Genomic DNA, 22,515 nt, shown 5'->3' with positions numbered 1-22,515 from the left:
TGTACCGCCACTGCGCCGTGGATGATAAGGCAGGAAAAGGGAAGGAGATGAGAGTATGGATTGTCTTGGAAGAGCAGAACTGGCTTGATATCACCTGTTCTCTCTGTGCTTCTTCAAATATCTCACGTACAGGAACAAATTGAATTTCCCTCCATGTCCTTTTGAGTCCAAAGCAGTGTGTTTTACTCGCCTTCTTCAATAAAGCCGGCTGTGTGTTTAAAGGCCCTAACTCTATTATCTGGGTCTTTGAGGAGATAGCGCACATGCGCCCGGCTCATCATGCTTCAGCTTGGTAAACATCTGTGTGAGTTGGCAAGGGCAGATTTAGGGGGTTGTGATCACTAAACTGCTGCTAGCTCCACAGATGATGCTCGTCCCATCTGCAACGGCTTTGAGATGTCATCTCTGTGCACCTTGACAAATGACGCAGTAAACATTTTAATGTGAGACCAGGTTATTGTAGCAGTGTTTACGCATGGTAACAGAGAAAACACAACACCTCATCTCATTAGACTTGAAGCATTTCTAAAGGTTGGACTATTTTAACCATGACATGTTGCATTTATATAAAAATGCAGCACGCTAATTACAGCACCGCCATAAAAAATAAACATCTAGATGAACATGTCAACCTAAATAATAGAAAAAAGTTATGCTGAAAACAGTGATGCACAAGCACTGGACAAAGACGACCATCTGGATTATGTACATTAAAAGAAATATGGCTGAATTAGGAACGTATGGTATTAAAATTCCAACTGATTACTGATAAGGAGAGTTATTCATGTTATGGGTGATAACAGATAATGGCCGATATTAAAATTCTATATTATTTTGTCTAATAGTATAGAAATAAATCACAAAAAACTAAAATCAGTCTTTTAAATAATACAAGTGAAATTACTCATCACAACATTATAAGTACACTATGAAATATGGATATTAATTTTGAGATTAAAGATTACATTTAACAGTGATTAAAATTATTAGTGTCGAGTGTTAGACGACAGCAAACATAATCTAAATATGAAAATAGAGGAAGCACACTTAAATACGTATTGTAAAAAATAAAATATTACAAATTTCTATCACCGCTAACCGATATGTTACCAATATACTATGCATAAAATTAATCGGCATGTCATATAAATAATTTGATTAAAACAAGGGAAAAAACAGACTCTCTGACAAATTTTGTGTCAGCAAAGACAAAGTACAGTTAGGATTATATCCACCAGTTCAACATATGACATGACATAAACATTTCACACACACACACACACACACACACACACACACACACACACACACACACACACACACACACACACACACGTTACTTAAAAGGTTTAAAATAACCTGGAGACTGAGTACTGCTGTATCTAGGCAACAGGAGAGCAGTGGGGGCTTCTAGAGGTAGTAGTTGTATTTGTGTGTGGATAAAACACTCAGTGACCTTGTGTTCCTAGTTCAGTACTGGCAAACATGTGAATGTGAATCAATAACATGTTTCATGATTGAGATTTTAAATTCCCTCAGCTTTATATTAATCAAAAGTGGGGTGTGGGGTGTAGAAAAATGTAATATTGTGTAACATTATGGGGGGATTCATTTGTTATTTGCACATGCTCTTTGTGTTGTTTTAGTGCTGATTCACTAAAGGAATTATGCAAACCAGATTATGCACAAATGCTGCCACAAAATCATCACTGTGCAGCATCTCTCCACCACTGCAATCCAGACACCTAACTCTTTAAAATGCTCGACTACACCATGCATATGGATATATGGCCGGTTATGACGTTTTTCTCCATCCTTGGATGAGTAATTCCTGCCATAATGAATAGACAATGCACACAGATACCTGTTTTAAATGAAGTCCTGTGTACCAACTGCTTCCTGTGAATGGTAATGATGGGATGGGAAGTTAATTTCACCATGCAAACAGAGCTGTTCAGTTTGTAGTCTCAAAACCAGGAAGAGAATTAGCATTTTCTAGTCATGGGATCCCATGGGAACTTCCTTTAGGTTTGTAGATTAGTATTTAACTTTAGTAAAACAAGGTCTGCACTTAAGATTATTTAACAAGTCCATTTCATCAGGCCTGATTTTTGCATGTTGATACAAGTTTATAAAAATGAATTTATAAAATGGAATTAGGGGTGTCACGATATACTGGTATTGACGATAACCGTGATATTTTGAAAAAATTAAATATTGATGATATGTTAATACTACAGTATTGCCACCCGCCATAAAACGGAAAAGAAAAAGATGACGACAATGGCGCAAAGAGATGGGTAACTTCAACTGGAACACAAAATCATGTCGTCGGAGACAAAAGAGAGACACTCTTTCTGTACCCAAAAAGTTTGCTCGCCAATGTGTGAGTGTTTTGGATTACTTTTAAATTGTAGTCGGTTACTGATTCCACATTTTTCACAGAAAATTTTAAGGTAATATAATCAGACTACTTTTTGATTACTTTTAGGTTACTTTTGACATAACTTGTTTATCGTATTGAAAGTAAATATGTTAGGTCAAAGGTTCAGCTGACAAATAAAGTTATGTGACATGAATTTGTACATTTGTGTTTGAAAGACAAAAGCTTTACAAAGACAGCAAAACAATTATTCAAATAAAAATGAATGTGTTCGTGAGTTGATTAGATATGCAATGTTGGATTGTTGAGAAACATGCTATTAATTCAATAAAGTGAAATTATTTCTGTAAATCCAGTGGTCAAATTCTGTGTGGGTCTCAGTTTTCAGTGATAGTCACATGACGAGTGGCTGGTCTGAGGCCTGGAAAACCTGAACATATAAAAGGATACATATAAAACGTATAAAATTAGGAACAATTTACTGCCATTGTGAGAATAACGTAAGCATGTAATCAATAAAAAAGTAACTGTAGTCTGATTATGAGTATTTTAAAACATAATCTAATCTAATTACAAGTACTTAATTTTTTTTTTCTGATTATGTAATCCAGGTTACATGTAATCGGTTACTACCCAGTACGGCTTGTCAGCTAAAATGTGTGTTTGTTTGTTTTTTTACTAAAATTACATGCTATGTAGTACAGGATATTTTCATCAAAAGACAAAAACTATATCTTAAACAAAAAACTGCCGCAAATCACTACAACTACCATAAAGATGTGAGTTTACATACTTGAGGGAATGGATAACTGTTGTAGTCCTAATATAGAGCCTTCAGAATTCACAACTGAGGTCAGACTGTGTATAATGTATGCTGTAGAACAGAACATTAAAGTCTCTTCAAGTAGCCTAACATGAACCACAGACCTTATTTTACTCACAAATGGAAGACTGTTATTCTAAACCCCCTTTGGGAAATTCCCAAGGGAAGCCATGGTGAATTAGTCTTCCAGGTTGGTCTACAAATTGATTTCATGACTGAATAGTTCTATAGCACTGAGTTTTGTGAATAGGGCGCAATCAATAATGAGCCTAATTTACATAGAAATGAGGCATGTTTGTGCAAAAAACAATGACATCATTTAAATATGGCGCAACGCTATTCCAATGCGTTTAGCACCTGGTTAAACTGGATTGTGGGTGGTTAATGGATAGATGCAGGAATACTGTGCACGACATTGGCACAAATGTTAAATGGATTCGCTCACTTCCTATGGTCTGATGCTCTCATTTGCATTGCACGGTTCTGGTCGTGAGGATCCGTAAATGATCGCAGTAATGATTTAGAGTTATTCTCTAATGACAACATGGCAATTTGATAATGATTGGATATGGTAAATATGATGGAGCACCACACACGTGTCTCCACTCACAGGAGATATTATGGTGCAGCCAGCGCTCCTTCATACTTAAATCACAATAGAAGATCTTTCAGTGAACTTCAAACTGATTATAAGAACAATCCTGCAGGAATCAGGGAGTCATAAGTAAAATTATTACACCCGAGGCACTGGAAATGTCAAAGTATAACCCTATTACAAGACAAGCATGAGCACCTCAACAGGATTATAACAAATCATCACCTTTTTCAAACTTTCCCAGCAATATCCTCTAAAGCTCCTAAATCACAAATCACTAAATCATCTTCGTGACATCCCGAGCAACCTTACAGAGTATTACAACATTTAATCACAACTGCAACTGCAGTGGCAATGCAGATACAGAAAAAAGCAAATGAAATATTTACCTCACCCTGAAAACTTATAAATTCAGGTTCCGTTATTGTACTTTTGAAACGGCACGTTAGCAAGATAAAAAGCCAACCTGAGTCCGAGCTGTACATGTAGACGAACTTAGTCCACTTGTAGTGCTCGACAAGGGCGATCAGAGCATCCTGGAGCTCAGGTCTCAGCTGGATCACAAACTGGTTGTTGGTATCGATGGGGAAGCTGGGTGTGACGAAGCACACGTGCAGAGCGCCGCAGAACGACATGAGCATGTTCATGGTCTTCCTGTCATACAGACCAATTATGGCGTAGACTCCTTTGGAGAACTGTGAACAAACTGGGAAGAAAACAGAAGAAATGTAAGACTAATGTAATGGACATTAGATTTGGATTATAAAATGCATTTTTGAAGAATGTGAAAGTAAGTTGTAAAAAACATTTTTTTTTTTAAATGCTGCTTTGGAACTGTTGTGATAAGCAATATGCAAAGTGGGTGAAAAAAAAAACTATGAAAAAAAGATACAAATGTAAATATTTTCCAAATCATATTTTAATAACTTGGCCTGGCTTTACAGTGACAACATACTAGCCAATTATATATTTTTAAAAATATATCATATTTCAAGTCTTTATAGTTGAAAATAATTTGTTTAATTTTGTAATTTATTTTTAGGAAGGGGTTCCTCACAAAAAGCCTGGTCATATTTAGAGTGCTTGGCATTAAAACATGAAAACCTCTGGGGGGAAAAAGTTAACATTTTGTTTTAAGGATGTTTGGGTATTTTTGCTACAAACAAACAAAAAAAACAGCTGATGCAACTGCATATATACATCTGAATTAAAACATCAGCTCATCGACAATATAAAACTTGTGAAACATTCATTAGCACTATACTGTACTTCCAACATCTTTCAATCAATACCCAGGGTTTACACAAGAAAGCAAGTCAATATGTTATCTAAAGTTCTGTCATGATCACCCCCAAAGCACTTCCTCTAGAAAAAACAAGACCTCAATATGTCTTGCCCTGCATTCTTCTTTGTAATTACAGTGACAGTGAAACCTCCACCCACCAATCATCTCTCCTCCAGCCCCCTCACAGCCGGCTAAACCCTGTGTGCTTCAGAAGCACATGGCAATTGATTTGTATTGCAGTACTCCAGAAGGGGGTCCGTTTCATTTACTTGTGAGTCTTTTGTTACAGACGGTGTCAAATCTGGGTCTTCTCAAACAGAAAAGCTCCAGAACACCCTGGAAACATTGAGCGTATTGAATTTCCTACATTTTCACCTCAACTCCAAACTGTATCCTACTTCGTTCCCTTTACTTATATTCTGTAATTATATAAATGTTCCTCTGGGACATTTCACTGCTCCACTGTCTTTTTTAAACCCTTGTACACTGCATTCATTAATAATAATGCAGGCGTTTTTAGATCTAATTATTGCGCATTTATTATAAAACTATATGAGAGCCTTGCTTACCATAAATTTAAATCTCAGCAGCTAAAATTCAAAAGTGTTTTCAAGCCAACACCTTGCATTGGTTCCAGTTATCGTATAATTCCAGGGAAGATACGTGCCATTTGCATTCAGACATTGGTTCCCTGGGGCTTCGAGCATGTGAATGAGGGATGTGCCACAGTTGTGACATTCTTCAGCTCCAAATCTTCCCCTTAGGCGAGCAAACTTTCAAATCAGCCTCAGAACACAACCCAGAAGGCAGATAGCTTTCTCTGCTATGCATCTACAATAGCATGCACTATTTAAGCTTCATTCCCCTATAATAATGACCCTCATTCTCCCCTCCACAGCACTGATAGTGAGGATTGACAAAATGTACTGTCACTGCGAGATATGTATCTTTTAAAACAGGCGATAAAGAGTCAATGCGAGGCTGCACAATGCATTTATCTCAACCATTTGGAAAGATAACGCAAGATTTCTGTGTGCACATCTTCTTTATCAGCGTTCTTCATGCCTACCGCAGATAAAGTGTGTGTGTGTGTTGGGGGGGGAGTCGAAAAGAACAACGCATTTTTATGTAGTGCTGTTTGGAAGGAGTATCAGGGTTTGAATCTCTGTGTTCGGGTACAGAGCATGTGTATGAATGTATAGTCGGGTTGGGGAGGAGAAAACAACTTTTCTGCCTGCGGTGATCTCCACGATGCTGAAAGATGTTTGTGACAGGTGGGTCCAGTATGAGTGATCTCGTCTGATCTTCAGTCACTGCGGTGAAGATGAGAAGAGCTCTGCTGCATCAATCTGTTCCAGCAGCCTCTGTTCTCCTTGCCTTAGGTTATTGAGAATCTGAGGTAAAAAAGGGTGTTTGAACTGATGTGCAGTCCTAAGGGAGCTGTGACATGGCTGATAAACCAAAATGGAGACAGGAGCCATTTGTGCCAGCCATGGTTAATCAGAGATGCGGTTTTATGCTGAGGATATTTGAACTAAAATGAGTCATTCCTGATGAAGGTATAGTTTACCCCAAAATTTACATTTTGGCATTAGTAACCTAACCCTCATGTCATTCTCACACTTTCTTCATATGCCGTGAAACCCAAAATGCAGATTTTAGGCAGAATGTCCAAGCTTCACCATCTGTTTTCCTAAATGCGGATAGTGATTTTTACTGACAAGCACCAAAAATGACAAAAATAAAGCACCATATAAGTGATCCATATGACTCATGCACTATATTCCAAGTCTTCTCAAGACATACAGTACTATACACTCAAAAAAGTGTAACAGGCAATCGTTACCTTAAAGGGTTAGTTTACCCAAAAATGAACATTTCTGTCATTAATTACTCACCCTCATGTCGTTCCAAACCCCTAAGACCTTCATTCATCTTCGGAACACAAATTAAGATATTTTTGATGAAATCTGAGAGCTTTCTGTCCCTCCATTGACAGCAACGTCATTGCAACTTTCAAGGCCCAGAAAGGTAGTAAAAACATCGTTAAAATAGTCCATGTAACTACTCTGGTTCAACCTTAATATTATGAAGCGACGAGAATTAGGGCTGGGTGATAAAACGATAACGATATGTCTCGCGATAGACACGTAATCAATATCAATAAAAAAAAATCAATAAAACATTCGATTATTTGGGCGTTGCTAACACAATGCTAAATCATAAATCAGTTGTATGTACATTAACATTACAATGTCCAGCAATCAATTTAAATAGTACATTGGGTTTAATTTGGGATTTAATGAGGTCTAATATATGTTGTTAGTGGTGAAAATTTTCACTGAAATGGTCCAGTGGCAGTACTTTTGCCAATCGTGTCAGAGATTCTGGGTTCTAATCCGCACTCATATACGTTTTTTTTTCCTCATCAAAACCGATCATGTTTATCAGTAGTTGTATATCAGGCAGGGACACGTGCATTTTGTTTTGTAATTTCACCGGAAATTTCAGTATCCACGCCACTGATTGCAGCAGCAACAAGCACTTTGATCACTTGATTTCAAAAACAACACATTTCAGCACTAGATCGCCTCTTATTTAACAAACAGACTAAATGAATGCTCTGCTAGTTAACTGGAGATGTTTTATTTATTTGCACCGGTACATTCGTGCCGCGAGATGTTTCAAAAGTGGTGGGGACAATATCGACCTTAGCAAAAAGTGGTGGGGACATGTCCCAGTCCCAGTCCCACCCGTCCCACCCGGAAATTTCGCCTATGAGTCTGACTGTAGTCAGACCAATGTCATCTGCAAATTATGCAAGACAGTCGTCGGTTTCTCTATGTTTATATTTAACACTTTGCATTGTATTACACTTTATTAAGCATTTCTTATTTATTCTTTAATTTTGCATCTTAATGTTAAGAGATAACTGTTAAGTGTTCATTGTGATTTTAGACTTATGTTTACATTTTAATTATTTGAGTGTTATCCATGGTTGTGTTGACATTTCTGCCTTTATAACTGAGGGGATTATAATCAGAGGAAGGTTAAGTTTAAAATAAAAATGTTAAAATGTAATATATTTTTCTCCTGGTCCTTATTTTAAATAGGTCATAAAAAATATCAATAATTATCGATATCGACAGATATGAAACACTTATATCGTGATACAGTTTTCAGACATATCGCCCAGCCCTAACGAGAATACTTTTTGTGCGCGAACGGGTTTGGAACCACATCAGGGTGAGTAATTAATGACAGAATTTAAATTTTTGGGTGAACTAAACCTTTAAGGAGCAATTTCTACCTGATCTGACCTCAAAATGTAGTCAGGTTAGTAAATATAGTTAGATATTAATTATTATTTTTTCCCCCCATTTTTTCTCATTTTTGGGGGGATAGCCTATGGTGGTTACGGCCCTGGAACACACATGGAACGATAATTTAGAGAATTCTCTCCTGAAGCTTGACTGTGTGTATGTGGGCAATACCCATTATTTGTATAGAAATCAGAAGCTTGTTCAAGATTTCCTTGCATGTTTCACAAAGAACATAATACAAGGTTGAAATGTCATGAAAGTGAGTTAAGGTCATTTTTAGGTAAACTGCCCCTTACAAAAGAATGAAAAGGTGGCAGCTCATCCTGAATTCTGTAACATTAGGGCCCAGCGTTTCACTGAAAATACCTAGATCATTTCAGAGATTACAGCCAAGCGGGCTTTTTTTGTCACCTAACAGAATCAGATTTTATCCCTGGTGTCCTCTAAGCGGCTTGTAGCCTCAGTCTTTGCAAGATGATATATTTGATAAGGTAAATTTTTATCACTGTATCATTCCAGCCCAGTGAAGGTCGGGGAGCATGTAGCCCTACAGGCACATATCCTGAAATCACCACTGCTAACCTCAGAGCCATTCCCTCTGAACTGCATCCAGTTCCTAACGGCTAATGAAGCTAATGACATACCCGTCATCTATGATCAACGATCAAGCATCCAAAGCTTACTGGTATCAAAAAAGCCAGTCATATTTCACAATGCATCATTTTAAATCCGTCTAATGGCTGGACGTCCTTGCTAATGAATATGCAGCTGATGCTAACGTGGCTACGGATATTCAAGTAGGAGCTTATTGCCTTTAAAGTCTTCCATCACTTGTATATAAAGCTTCAAATTAAGGCAACCACACAGGTAAAAGCTCTTCAGAGGTCTATGTGAATTCCACAGGGAAGAGACACAAAACAGTGTTTGTTCCTGAACTCGCTGTGACATGAGCTTCAATGGGTCTCTTTGGAGCTCGCCTGATTGACATGCTGTGGACATTTGGCCCGACTGCATGTCAATGTGATGAAAGGACTGATACATGCTGAAAGGAGGACCACGGGGCCGAACGGGACTAATGCCAAAAACTGACTGTCATAAAGGCTTGTGATATGGCAAAAGCAGAAACGTTCTTAAAATAATTCATGTATGGAAGAAAAGGGAATCTGTCCTATTCACAACAGACAAAAGCCTGTTTGCCAGATTTAAAATGATGTGATGAGGGGTTTTATTCAACTAGAGAGGCGAGAGGAGAAACACTCATCACCATCATGACAGACGTTGACTGGTTATTTCAACTGTCTTGGAGAGGTCGACGTACTGCATGTAACTCACTATTCATCAGTGCAACTGACAACTCAAATCAAAGGTGCATGCAATTCTTGAACATGAATATTGTATGGCAATTTTCATGTGGTCGGATATTCTGTTTGAAAACTTCTAAGGGCCCAGACAATTCTAATAAACTGTTTACTGTGAAGTAATGTGCTGCATTCCAAATGAAAGCTGAAATATAGCATTCAAACCGATTGAGATCATATTAAAAGGATAGTTCACCTGAAAATGAAATTTCTGTCATCATTTACTCACAGTCACTCTTAAACCTGGATGACTTCCTTCTGCTAAACACAAAATAATGATTTTGAGGAATGTTTCAATGTCTCTATTGACTTTCATTGTATGGACACAACTTTTTTCAAAACTGTATCTAGACAGGTTTGAAGCAACATGGCAGTGAGTAAATGATGACAGGAGGCTCACATTGCCCTATATAAACATACTACATCATGGGACCTCTATAACTGAGCTTTAATTTCTGTTCCCATCAACACTTTCACTATTCAACTTCCCTGTCCTGAAGACATTTTCAGAACAGTATTCTAGGATATGTCCACTGCAATCTAATCTTAACACTCCAGTAGTTTTACACTGTACAGTGTGTTGCCATTTATGTAGGATAAAGCCCACTATTATGTGGTAATTTGGGGAACAATTTTCCTTCCCCAGAACACCTGTCCAACTCCAGCTAAATATTGTCAATTCCCTCCCACCTAAGTGGATTTTTCATGATAACTCCCTTTGTGGCTCTGCTCCCACATGCATACATCAAAACCCCTGAAAATAATCACTTTGGCTATGATGCAATGAATAATAGATTAAATGAATCTATTTGAGCTGTGCTAAACGGTTACTGTAGCTCTTCAGAGTTAAGGCATCTTCGGCAACTGGTTCAGGCGCATATCTAAGAAAATAAGAGTCTGTACAGCTCTGTGTGCCATTTCTGCCATGCATGTCATCTATTTTAGTATTGTAAATATGATAACAGATAATGATTCACAGTTATGGGAACACGCCTATATGTCTTATTAATAAAATATAAAACCCTTACATGTGTTATACAAAGAAATATACATTTTTTCTTTGCTCTTTTCAGATTATCTGACAGCATTAAAAAATTTAGAAATGCAAAGTCGTACACTATAACAGATTTCAGCTGATCTGATTTGCAGCAGAAACGCATGTGACCACATTGCACTTGTAGTATAGACGCTACTCTGTCATGATGTCAACCCAGACAACAGCAAAGGACCGCACACTCACCTGTCAATCAACCATTGCACTAAAACAGTGGTTCTCAGTCTCAGCTGACCACTTGTGATTGGATCACTCAAGACGAAAGCTAATTCCAGGTGTAAACAAAACTTAAGACGGCACCATTGCCGAGGTGAGCACATTAAGAGTAAACATGCTGTTTTTGAAGTACTCAGCTATCTTCAATGGCTGTTTATGTTAATATTTTAACGTAAACGGCAATTACTAATCCATCTGTCAATTATTGGGCAAAAATGGACACTGAAGAAAACAGTGTTGAAACAGGCTTGAAATGATAAATGTCTGCATTACTGTATTGCCATTACTGCTGGTATTTTTTAACAAAAATGTACTCAACTCTCCACAGTTTTCATGAACATATCAATCAAGTGACAAAAACACTGATTTTCTTTTGTTCTGTTTCTTAAAGACCCATTCATTGTTCTCTATAGTTCTGGTTTTTCTTCTTGCGGCAAAAGAGGAAAATGATCAAATTATAATCAAACTGAATTTGGTTGCACTTTCTGCCACACAAATTGCTCAAGTGCTCTTGGGTTCTGGGATGGTGTATACAGCGATTAGAGGATAAGACAGCAGCCATACACAATCGCCCCAGATGAGCCAACTCTCTGCATGAAGATGTAATTAGCTCCATATAATTACTTTCACACTTCCCTGTGACAAGAACATACGTACTCAGCCCTTACGTTAAACTTTCCTTTGATAGCCTCCCAAGACCCTCTCCGATGTCACCCAATAAAAATGCCTTAAGGAGTCCCCTAAAATGGAAAACATCGCTGCAGCCCCAGTTTCTTTGCTCAGCTTTCAAGTAAACAGCATACTCTGCTTTGAGGCGCTGAGACTCACTTAAAAAGGCACCAGTGATGTGTACATGAGAGAGGTTTATCACACGTACTATCTGGGAGAGACTATATAGCCCATATGACTTCTCTGAACTTCCGATCAGTCTACTCAGCTAGTGTCGAAGTATCTCAAACATCTGAAATATTTTCTCTCTCTTCATCAGAAGCTGTCTGCATGCTAAGCTTTATGTTGTACGACGCTGGCAGGGTTGAACACAAACATGGAAAGGTTGCATGTGTCAATCTCAGACATCAAAGGGCAACATTTGTGATTGACAGCCAGCTGAGACAGGAATGAGGATGTTTTCTCTGTTCAGCTTGTCTAAAAATGTTCAAATTAGCAATACGTTTCATATTCCAATTCATGACAGAAAATATGTTGTCTAATCTGTTAAAAAAAAAAAAAAACATGTTAAATGTAACAACTGTGGTGCCAGAAATTTGCTGTAAAAAATGTGGTGATGATGCTTCAGGCAATGTTTCAACAGAAATAAACTAAAGCCAAAAATAATGCATTAAACAACATAAAATGCATATCCTTACAAAACTGATAACAAAAATAAGCGGAAACATAACTATTTAAACTATTTAAAGACTTATATAAAGATTTTATTTGACAATAATTTACTGGAAAAGTAAATGTATTGCCTTGTTAAATATAATATTTTGTACAATAAATAAAATGGTGATTTAGGCAAAAAATAATAATACATGCACCGTTTTGTTCAATCTAATATAGCCTAAGTATTAAAGTATTTGGTAAGGTAACTGCATTTTTACATTTTCCCTTAAAATGACAAAAAAAATTTAAATTAAGAAAACATGATAAATGCATAAATCTATTTTGTGAACACGTAAAAAGCACATGAATATGAAAGTAGTGAAATTAAACAAACTACTGTGGCAAATTGAAATGAAGCATCTGGAAATGTGAAAAAACACCATTGGCTCCTGTCAAAATCAACCTCAGGTGTTCTAGAACATTTTGCCAGCTTTGCAGTTCCACCTGACAGTAATCCAGCTGGGTTTAAGACTATTAGTGAAGACACGTTTACAGCACGTTTACTTAACTAAGCCTGCACTATTTCACTGGCACAAATCATCTGTGCAGAGTCGTAAATTTAGCAAAGCAACAAGGTTGATAGAAACAGGTCGCGTGCGCACTGCAGAGATTTGGCTTTGGGAAGAATAACAGACCTATGACATATATATTAATACAGAACTTACAGGCGTATGTCATGGCGAAGCTGCTCCCCGTGTCCACCATGTCCACTTGTGGTACCAGTTTAGGAACATCATTGTGTTGAGAGAGCGCGAAACGGAACACGTCGTATTCATGGGAGTCGGTTGGAAACAAACCTCCTGTCGAGATTACAAAAAAAAGTAATTCAGGGAAAATAACAGCAGAATGGGAATATTTAAACCCAAATGGTTAACTGTACCTCACCCTGTGCGACTGAAACTTTAAATCTCTGTCAGGACACGGTTATGAACAATAGCCGCCGAGTACTCACCTATGTTGATGTTACTTGGGAAACTTGAACATGAACACAACCCAAGCAAACCGGTTAAGAGAAAGACGAAGCTTTGCCGCATATTTCCGTTTGCATTTGAGAAACTGACGAAAAGCCAAATGCCAAACATATATGTATATCCCAAAGTCTTTGCCTCTTCACTCACACTGAGCCCATAGCGGTAACACAGAGCCAGCAGAGCGCAGTGAATCCCAGTCAGTCCTGTTGGCAATAGCGGTGGTGAGTGAATAAGCGCGTCTCTGACAGCTCTACTTACAAATGAACACAACACTCTCTGTAGTGTCAGCAGAAGAAAGAAAAAGCGCTCTTGATCGCTTTCTTAACATCACCGCGCGCTCCCGCTAGCTCGTTACTCTACTCAGAGTAGAAGAGCATATGACTGGGGGTAAACTTGAATCCGTGCGCAGACTGTACCATTTTATTACAGCACGATTTTCTCCAATTTGCAAATGTGTAGCTATGTAAGATTATTAGCTATACATCAATTTAAACTGCACAAAATATATATATTGGGAGTAGAGGAGCCTCGAGTCTGATCAGTTAAAAGCTTCTGATGTTATCCAACAAGAAATCAAACACACCACTTTTTTTTCTGTATATGGATGCCAAATATGAATATCTGAGGGGGATTTTTTTTTTTTTTTTTTACATTTAAAAAGTTCTTAAAAATAAAATGTCATCATAGGCTACATATAAAAAAACGTTTTTTTTCCCCAAACATTTTGAGTTGACTATGTCAATGTCAAGTATAGTCATCAAGTAAAAAATAAAAAAGTAACACTTTCATTGCACTATTAATTTTAATTAATATTATGAATCTTTAACTCAAATTACGCAAAATTTTACATTTGCATCTAGAGTAAACAAACAGGCAATTGGTTCTTTTAACTTTAAGCCACACTGAGTTTGGTAAAAAAAAAAAAAAAATCAACACATCTCATCAGTTAGGTCATCAAGACAGTTATCTATCTTGCCCCTTTAGATATCTTCCCAAATTCTAACCAATATAACTAAAGGAAGGCAATTATTTTTCTCTCTATGCAGGTTCATTACTGCATTGAATAATCACCCTGACCCACCATCTCTTTTCACAAAACAGTTTATTTTGGAATTAAATCACATGGCTAAGCCCACAAAACACTCCACTAAAATGAAATAATGCTATGAAACCCCTCTAATGAATCTGAGGTTCGTATAATTGCATTGCACAAAAACAGCAGAGAATGGAATAGATCGCGACTTTACCATTCCATGAATTAATAAATAATATAATGCATATTGTATTCACATCTATATTACATGTAATGCATTTCAGACTGAATCTGTCAGCACTTTCTGTACTTAGGCTTTTTTACACTGTTCCAATGAAATGTACGAGCAAAAACATGGCCCTTATATATACAGATTCCATGTTTTTACACCTAGTTTCTACACCTTTTATCTAATTCATATTCAGTCATCCAAGTATGCTCTTAAAACTACAGTGGTTTAATATAATCATAACATTGGGTTGAAGATGAGGGCTGTCCACTGAGATTAAATATATTAACAGTGACATAGCCCTATATAATTAAGACGGCTTCATCAACTTCAGGATGTAATGACATTAACATCCATGACACAGACCAATTATAGTGTGGTGGAGCTCCAGTCCCCTTGGCACACCAACAGAAGGAGGAACTCCTACTATTCCCATGGTTTTTTGTGTTGCACTGGCGAGTGCTGAGAAAATGCCTAACGCGAATCGGGAACACAAGTTTCTTCAAGTTAGTTGAAACAAAAAAACAAAACAAAAAAATGAATTATTGAACACCCATAAATAAAACATTAATGTTGTAAATAAAATAAGTGAGGTTTGCTATGTTATGTTATGTTATGTTATGTTTGTAAACTGGGGGGCTTCAGAATTTAATTAGCTTTGTGACAATGTCAGTGTAATTTTTAAAACACATGCATTGAAATTTCTTCTTTTTTTGAGTTAAATGTAAATAAAACAGATAGGATAGGATTGGTATGATGTACACTACAGTGTGATGCTATATATGTATGTATGAGGGCCACACGAAGCTGGGCCTGGTGGATCGAAACACTACGGAATCAGAGCAGCACATTTACATCCTGGTTACAAGAGGATCCATCCAGATATTCTTGTAAGCGCTGGAACAAATATTAATGCTGCTCTTTGATGTTACTCCACATCTTAGAAAATCAGCTAAGAATATGTACTGTCAGTGAGCTTAAATCCACCACGCTTTATGATTGTCCTAATCTTCATTCAAATACCTGTGAACCAGATTTAGAGAAGAGAAATGCACATTCAGCTTTTTCCCAACAGCATCCCTATCTCCTAGCGGTCTGAAGAGCATTTCTTGGTTTATCCATAGGCACTCGAGCATCTTCTGAGAAGTCAAATTAACCTGACAAAGCATTGTTAGTAATCAAATCAATTGATCCTGAAGATCTTAATGCTAATGAATAAACGGTGCCAAAGCTATATTGGATTTTAAGTGAGAATAAATAGCCAAAGCTATCCCACATTAAAAGTGCTATGTATGCAATTTGTCCTGAAGTTCACAGCAATTCTTTGACATAAAGGTACAAGTGAATTAAATATTTAGTGAGTGAATAAGGCAGCACAACCTGAGGTTAGTTGACACTTACTATTACAGAAGCCTTGATTGTGCACTTGTGTTCTTAAAGGGGGAGTGCTCTCAAAGAAAGACCCATTTGAGCTCAGGTACTGCCCTCAGTCCAGAATGTTTCTCTCCCCATTAGTTGTTAAAGGTGATGAGGCATAGCTAATTCAGCAGCACTGGAAGTAACATTTGCGTCTCCATTATACCTTAAAAGCTTTTCACCTTTGGAAGTCAGACAGTGAAGCGAGAGGTCTTTCAACAGGAAGCACTGAAGCCATTACCATCATTATAGAACAAAGCTCTGTGGAAAGGGGGGGAAAAGACGTCATTCATTTCATTTTAATTTGGCCAGTGTCTTAACTGTCATGCACAGTTTTCATGAAAGTTAAGGGAAGAGGCAAGTGTTTGACCCAAAAAGATGAGAGTGAGTTATTTTTTTGAATAAGGACTATGAAAGATTTTGATTTTGTGTTCTGTACACTCAAACATAATTCTGTGGCAGAAGTTAATTTAGTTGGCTGCACCCTGGAAACGAGTTTTCTTAACATTAAATTAAATTGTGAACTCTATTCAGATGCCTGGTGTAGCAGCAACTAAATTAATTAAAACAATAAAATTAGACGTCAAAGTAACCCAACTGGATTTCTTGCAGTTAGCTATTAGGGGTGTAACAATATATTGTGTCACAAAATATCGCAATACAAAAATGCAACAATATGTATCATGTATAGTGACAATCTGTATTGTGTATAGTTCGCCCAAAATAAAAAAATTACTGTGTGAGAAAAAATTCAAGTTTACAGAGTTTTAGTGTCAGCACTATTAAACTATATATAATGTTGAATATAATGTATAATAATGAAATGGGGGAATATTTGTGGGTCCTGAAAATGCCAAATGTCTTTTTTATTTACCAGTAAAAAGTGGCCTACATTATTTTAAAGTTCCCATATTGTCAAAACTGAAATTTCCTGGCTTTTTTCATGATAACAGAGGTCCAGGGGCTTTGAAACTACCATATAAGTTTCAAAACAGTCAATCCACAGACAAATGCACACAGCCTGCATAAAGTAGCAGTGCCTTTTAACAAGCCGTTGTGACTTCCGTATAAATGTGATGTCAGAAGAACTACTCAGTCACCGGCCGCCTTCAGTCCCACCCTGAGCACTGACCACCGTCAGGAAACTACATCACTGCACAGGCTTCCGAACAAAATTAATAATAGAGAACAGTGGCTAATGTTTATTTATTCAGAAACGCCACAGCAATGTAGTTCGACCACCATCTGTTCTGCATATTTCACAAGTGACTGCTTCGTCAATCAGGCACAGTTCAATGCCGGTTTTTCAAAGAAGCTACTCCTCAAAGATGCTGCAGTCCCTATAGTTCATAGTTCTCTTACGAGAGGTTCTCTCGTACTTGCGTAAGATATCTTACGCTAGGGGAAAACCTCTTTTCCTTGAGATATTGAAGCCAAAAATTATCCTTAATTTTGCAATAATGTAAAACGCATTGCAGCAGCATGCAGACATGGGCGAGACAGCTCGCACGCCCATAGGCTGCTCTGCGGCAACTGCACCAGCCTATCGATAGAGGCCCCTCATGACGTCAGAACCAATGAGGGTGCTTCGCGCCCAATACGTCATGTCCCGCCGAAAGCGGGTGGGGCTAGGGCTATAAATACGGCCCCGAGAGGCTGGTTTGGTCAGTTTTTTATCTCTTCAGCGAGCTACGCATCGCTGGATCCTGAGAGGAAGCCGCGCCGTCTGACTCAAGCACCCAGCGGGATTTATCTGCATCTGAAGCTGCCGGTCGACAACTCGCCGCCTTCAGTCGCCGTTCCTGCTGACGCTTTCCGGCGTACATATCCTTTTCTCTGCTACTGTGTTTTGTGTATGTGTGTGTGTTCGCCGCCGCGACACACACTCTCATTGCACTTTTTCAAGACGCCCCTTTCCCCCCCAAACCGCAAAGCTCGCCGGTGCGCCCGCTTGCCTTGCCTGCTTGGAGGATGATACCTGCTCTCCCTCTGTTCGAGCCGCGCAAACCGCGCCGTTCACAGGGGATGTCAGGAGCGGACGGTCACGGGGCTAGCTTTCTCTCTCCCTCTGTTCGAGCCGCGCAAAATGCGCCGTTCACAGGGGAGGCTGGAAGCGGACGGTCGGGGTTAGTTTTTCTTTACGTACAAGAAAGCTACCCTGCCTCTGCGCCCCATTCACGCGTCAATCACCAGCGAAAGGAGAAAATACTGTTTTAGTCCCGCCGAGGCTGGACTGACCTGAATTTTCTCACACATTTCTCAGTTCCCTGATCAGGCGACTGGAAATATAAATACTGCAGCGCCGGCAAGCAAACGCCGAAGAAAACATGTTGACGCTCTTATATGCTCGTGCATCTGAAAGCCTTTGTGTTCCCCCCTGTGGCTCAGTGGCGGAATCTTTGGTTTTTCACACGAGAAACCGGTGTTCGAATCTCGGTCTAACGGCAGATTAATTATGCCTCCAATGCTTCGCTCTGTCAGTTCCCTGAAAGGCGACTGCAGATGTGCATTTTGCAGCCAACGAGCGCGTTGTACAACCCGCTCGCCTGCACCCAAACACCGTTTCTATGGTTCCCGTGCGTCACTGGCGAAAGGAGAAAAGAGCGTTAATGTCCCGCTGCGGCCGGGACGAATTCTATTTCTCACACATTTCTCATTCCCCTCTGAAGTTCAGGCGACTGGAAATGTCATACTGCAGTGAGCGAGCCTGTTGTAATGCACGCACGCCTGCAGACAAACGCCAGCATGTTGACGCTTTCTGTTTCTATGGCAACTTCTCGCTCGTTCAGTTCCAGTAAATGCGACTGTTCCAGTGTATTCTGCAGTAAACAAGTCGGCGACACAGCCCGCTTGCCTGCTCACAAACGCCGCTTTACGGCTACCCAGATAAATCCCATAGAGTGTATTTTCTGGTGTTCCGGCCACGGCCGATGGTGTTATGAGTGTAGACGAAATGCCCACTGCCCAGTGCTCATTCCTACACAGAAACACAGCCCGTTGACAGGGCTCGCGCACATGAAATCGACCCAGATCGATTGCGCATTAAATGTGGTAAATGTGCCCACTGCCCAGTGCCCACAAACACTACGTTCTACATGTCTCAAGGTTTCTGCAAAACGAAACCAACATGCATTCGCTCTGCTCAGGCAGACAATGCTCTCAGTGTTGTAAATGTGCCCACTATCCCACGCCCACATTCACACATAGACATGACAGGTCTTACGGGACTCGCCCAGCCCTCCCCCTCTCGGTTGACCACCGCAGAGGAGTCGAGCGCGGGCAATCTGCCCGCTGTTATCAGCGCGCCCCCTGCCTCAAATGTCATAAGCGCGACGCTTATGTTGCAGCACACTGAAGCCCCTCTGTCGCTGAGCGACCAGAGCGCGCTTCGCATTCAACCCCTAGCCATTCGTGCAAACGCATGGGCAAGGCTACCCGGGGTTTCGAAGTGGGTGCTAGACATTATAGAAAGAGGCTATTCGCAACAGTTCGGTCGACGCCCGCAACGCAAAGCGGCGCGAATCGATACTACGGCGAAAAAGGAAGTAGCACACCTACTTCGGGCCGAAATAGCGAAGTTACTGAGCAAAGGGGCTATAAAACCCCTATCACAAGCTCAGAGCGAAGGGGGCATGTACAGCAGATATTTTCTGGTACCCAAAAAAGACGGGGGTCTCAGACCCATTTTAGATCTAAGACGACTAAACAAAGCACTTCTGAAACGACAGTTCAGAATGCTCACGACCAAGAAAATCCTCTCGGAAATTTGCCAAGGGGACTGGTTCATGTCGATAGATCTGAAAGACGCTTATTTTCAAATACAAATAGCGTCACGTCACAGGCGATTTTTGAGATTCGCCTTCGAGGGCCAGGCATATCAGTACACAGTCCTGCCATTTGGCCTATCCCTGGCACCTCGCGTATTCACGATGTGCATGGATGCAGCGCTCGCCCCCCTCAGGCTCCAAGGCATACGAGTGCTGAATTATTTGGACGATTGGCTGGTTCTAGCTCGATCACAGTCGGAGCTCATAGAACACAGGACCATATTACTCGATCACCTCGAGAATTTTAGGTCTCACAGTCAATTGGGCAAAGAGTTCACTGTCTCCCAGTCAGAAAATATCTTTTCTGGGCACAGATCTGGACTCGCTGTCTATGACAGCACAGCTGTCGCCGCAGCGCAGACTAAGTATTCAGCGCATGACAGAGATTTTTCGCCACGCCGCTTATTTAGTCCCGCTCAAAAAGCTTCAAAGGATGCTGGGTCTCATGGCTTCAGCATCCTCAGTGCTTCAGCTGGGTCTGCTTCGCATGCGCCCGCTGCAGTATTGGTTGAAAGCGCGCGCCGCGCAGAGCTTGGACCTCCGGTCTCGCGCGCCTCAAGGTCGATCAGAAATGCGTCGCAGCTCTGAAACCTTGGACAGTGACCGACTGGTACCGGTCAGGTGTAAGCCTGGGGACTTCCTCGAGTGTGAAGGTGGTGTCTACAGACGCCTCAACCTCGGGATGGGGAGCGCTGCTCGAGGGCAGACCGTTATTCGGCCAGTGGTCGGAACGTGAAAAGCTTCTGCATATAAACTGCCTGGAAATGATGGCAGTCGACAACACGCTGAGGCGCTTTTGTCCTCAGATAAAAAGACACCACGTCTTGGTCCGTTCGGACAGCATGTCAGTGGTGGCTTATATAAATCACCAAGGAGGTATCAGATCCAGAATCCTTCACAGGCTGACGGAACGCCTCCTGGTCTGGGCTCAGCACAATCTGCGCTCGCTCAGGGCAGCGCATGTGCCCGGCCATCTGAATGTGGGACCAGACAGACTGTCCAGAAACAATCTGCCGACAGGAGAATGGTCTTTACATCCACAGACAGTCAAAATGCTATGGAGGACATTTGGCAGAGCGGAAATAGACCTATTTGCGTCTCAAGAGAACGCTCATTGTCAGGAATTCTTCTCCAAGAGCAGGGATGCGCTGGCTCACGTCTGGCCCTGCTGCCCGCTCTATGCGTTTCCCCCTGTCACGCTCCTACCCCAGGTGTTAGAGCGAATCAGGGAGAGCGGATGCCCAGTGCTACTCGTCGCCCCATTTTGGACAAACCAAGTCTGGTTTCCAGTCCTGATGCAGCTGACGAGTACCGCCCCGTGGCCGATACCGGTGAGGAGGGATCTCCTCTCGCAGGCGAACGGCTCGATCTGGCATCCTCGCCCGGAGCTTTGGTCCCTACATGTGTGGGCCATCAACGGGTACCTGTTAACCTCCCAGCGGGAGTGTTAAACACGATCACGCAGGCTAGAGCTCCATCTACGAGGCGGCTCTATTCCTCAAAATGGTCTGTGTTCACTAGCTGGTGTACAGCGAGTGGCACTTCACCCTCACGCTGTGGGGTGCCGGAGGTTCTCTCCTTTTTACAAGAGCTTCTGGATAAGGGCAGAACCCCATCCACGCTCAAAGTTTATGTGGCGGCCATAGCAGCGTTCGCTGAACCACCGCTTGGCCAGTCATTAGGAAGGAACGATCTGGTCATTCGCTTCCTTAGAGGAGCTAAGAGGCTGAACCCTCCCAGACCACCCTCAGTTCCCGTTTGGGACCTTTCCACGGTTCTGGAAGCCATGAAAGGTGCCCCATTCGAGCCAATACAGTCAATAGACCTGAAACTCTTGTCTTTCAAAACAGTGTTTCTTCTGGCTCTCGCTTCAGTGAAGCGCATAGGGGATTTGCAAGCGCTCTCAGTGAGCGCGACGTGTATGAAGTTTGGGCCGAATGACTCGAGAGTCATACTCAAACCAAAGCACGGATATGTTCCTAAATCCCTCAACACACCGTTTAGGGCACAGGTTATCCCCCTGTCGGCCCTGCCGGTATCTGAAGAGGAAGGGGACGCAGGCTTCCTTTGCCCGGTCAGGGCGTTAAGATACCTATGTGTCTCGCTCATCTGTTTTCAGACAGACGGAGCAGCTCTTTGTTTTGTTTTGTTCAGCGGACGTTCTAAGGGACTAGCTGCGTCAAAACAGAGTCTATCCAGATGGATAGTTGATGCTATAGCGCTAGCTTACACATCCAAGGGCCTGCAATGCCCGATAGGTGTCAAAGCGCACTCCACAAGAGGCATGGCCTCGTCGTGGGCTTGGTCCAGTGGGATTGCCTTGCAAGATATCTGTATGGCGGCAGGCTGGGCCTCCCCGTCTACATTTATAAGGTTTTATAACCTTGAGGTTCCCGCTTTACAAGCTAGGTTGCTCTCGGTTTAAACTTTCAGTATTGCCCGCCCGATCCTATCGGCTCAGGATGCTGAAACCGCTAGAGCGTCGATCACTGATCGTATGTATACTTCTGTGGGCAGTGCGTAAGTCCCCCATATTTATCAGTCCAGGCCGTGTTCGCCCTGGCTGTGTGGAACACTTGATATAATATGCTCTTATCAGAGCTCTATATTACAGGA

General features: G+C 40.9%; 1 protein-coding gene across 4 annotated transcripts in view; it reads right to left on the bottom strand.

Annotated features, from left to right (window-relative positions):
* The window catches only part of gria1b (glutamate receptor, ionotropic, AMPA 1b), a 57,176-nt gene extending 43,433 nt beyond the window's left edge, over positions 1-13,743 (bottom strand). For all 4 annotated transcript variants that reach the window (XM_082140521.1, XM_082140522.1, XM_082140523.1 and 1 more), the window contains exons 1-3: positions 13,376-13,743; positions 13,089-13,223; positions 4,268-4,507 (exon numbers count right to left, since the gene is read on the bottom strand). In XM_082140521.1, the coding sequence (XP_081996647.1) occupies positions 4,268-4,507; positions 13,089-13,223; positions 13,376-13,505 (505 nt within the window). In that variant the 5' untranslated portion in view covers positions 13,506-13,743. The remainder of the gene's footprint in view (positions 1-4,267; positions 4,508-13,088; positions 13,224-13,375) is intronic.
* Positions 13,744-22,515: the final 8,772 nt, after the last annotated feature.

This window comes from Leuciscus leuciscus, assembly GCF_965113295.1.
Source record: "Leuciscus leuciscus genome assembly, chromosome: 16".
NCBI lineage: Eukaryota > Metazoa > Chordata > Actinopteri > Cypriniformes > Leuciscidae > Leuciscus > Leuciscus leuciscus.
This window is presented reverse-complemented; position numbering and strand designations above follow the sequence as displayed.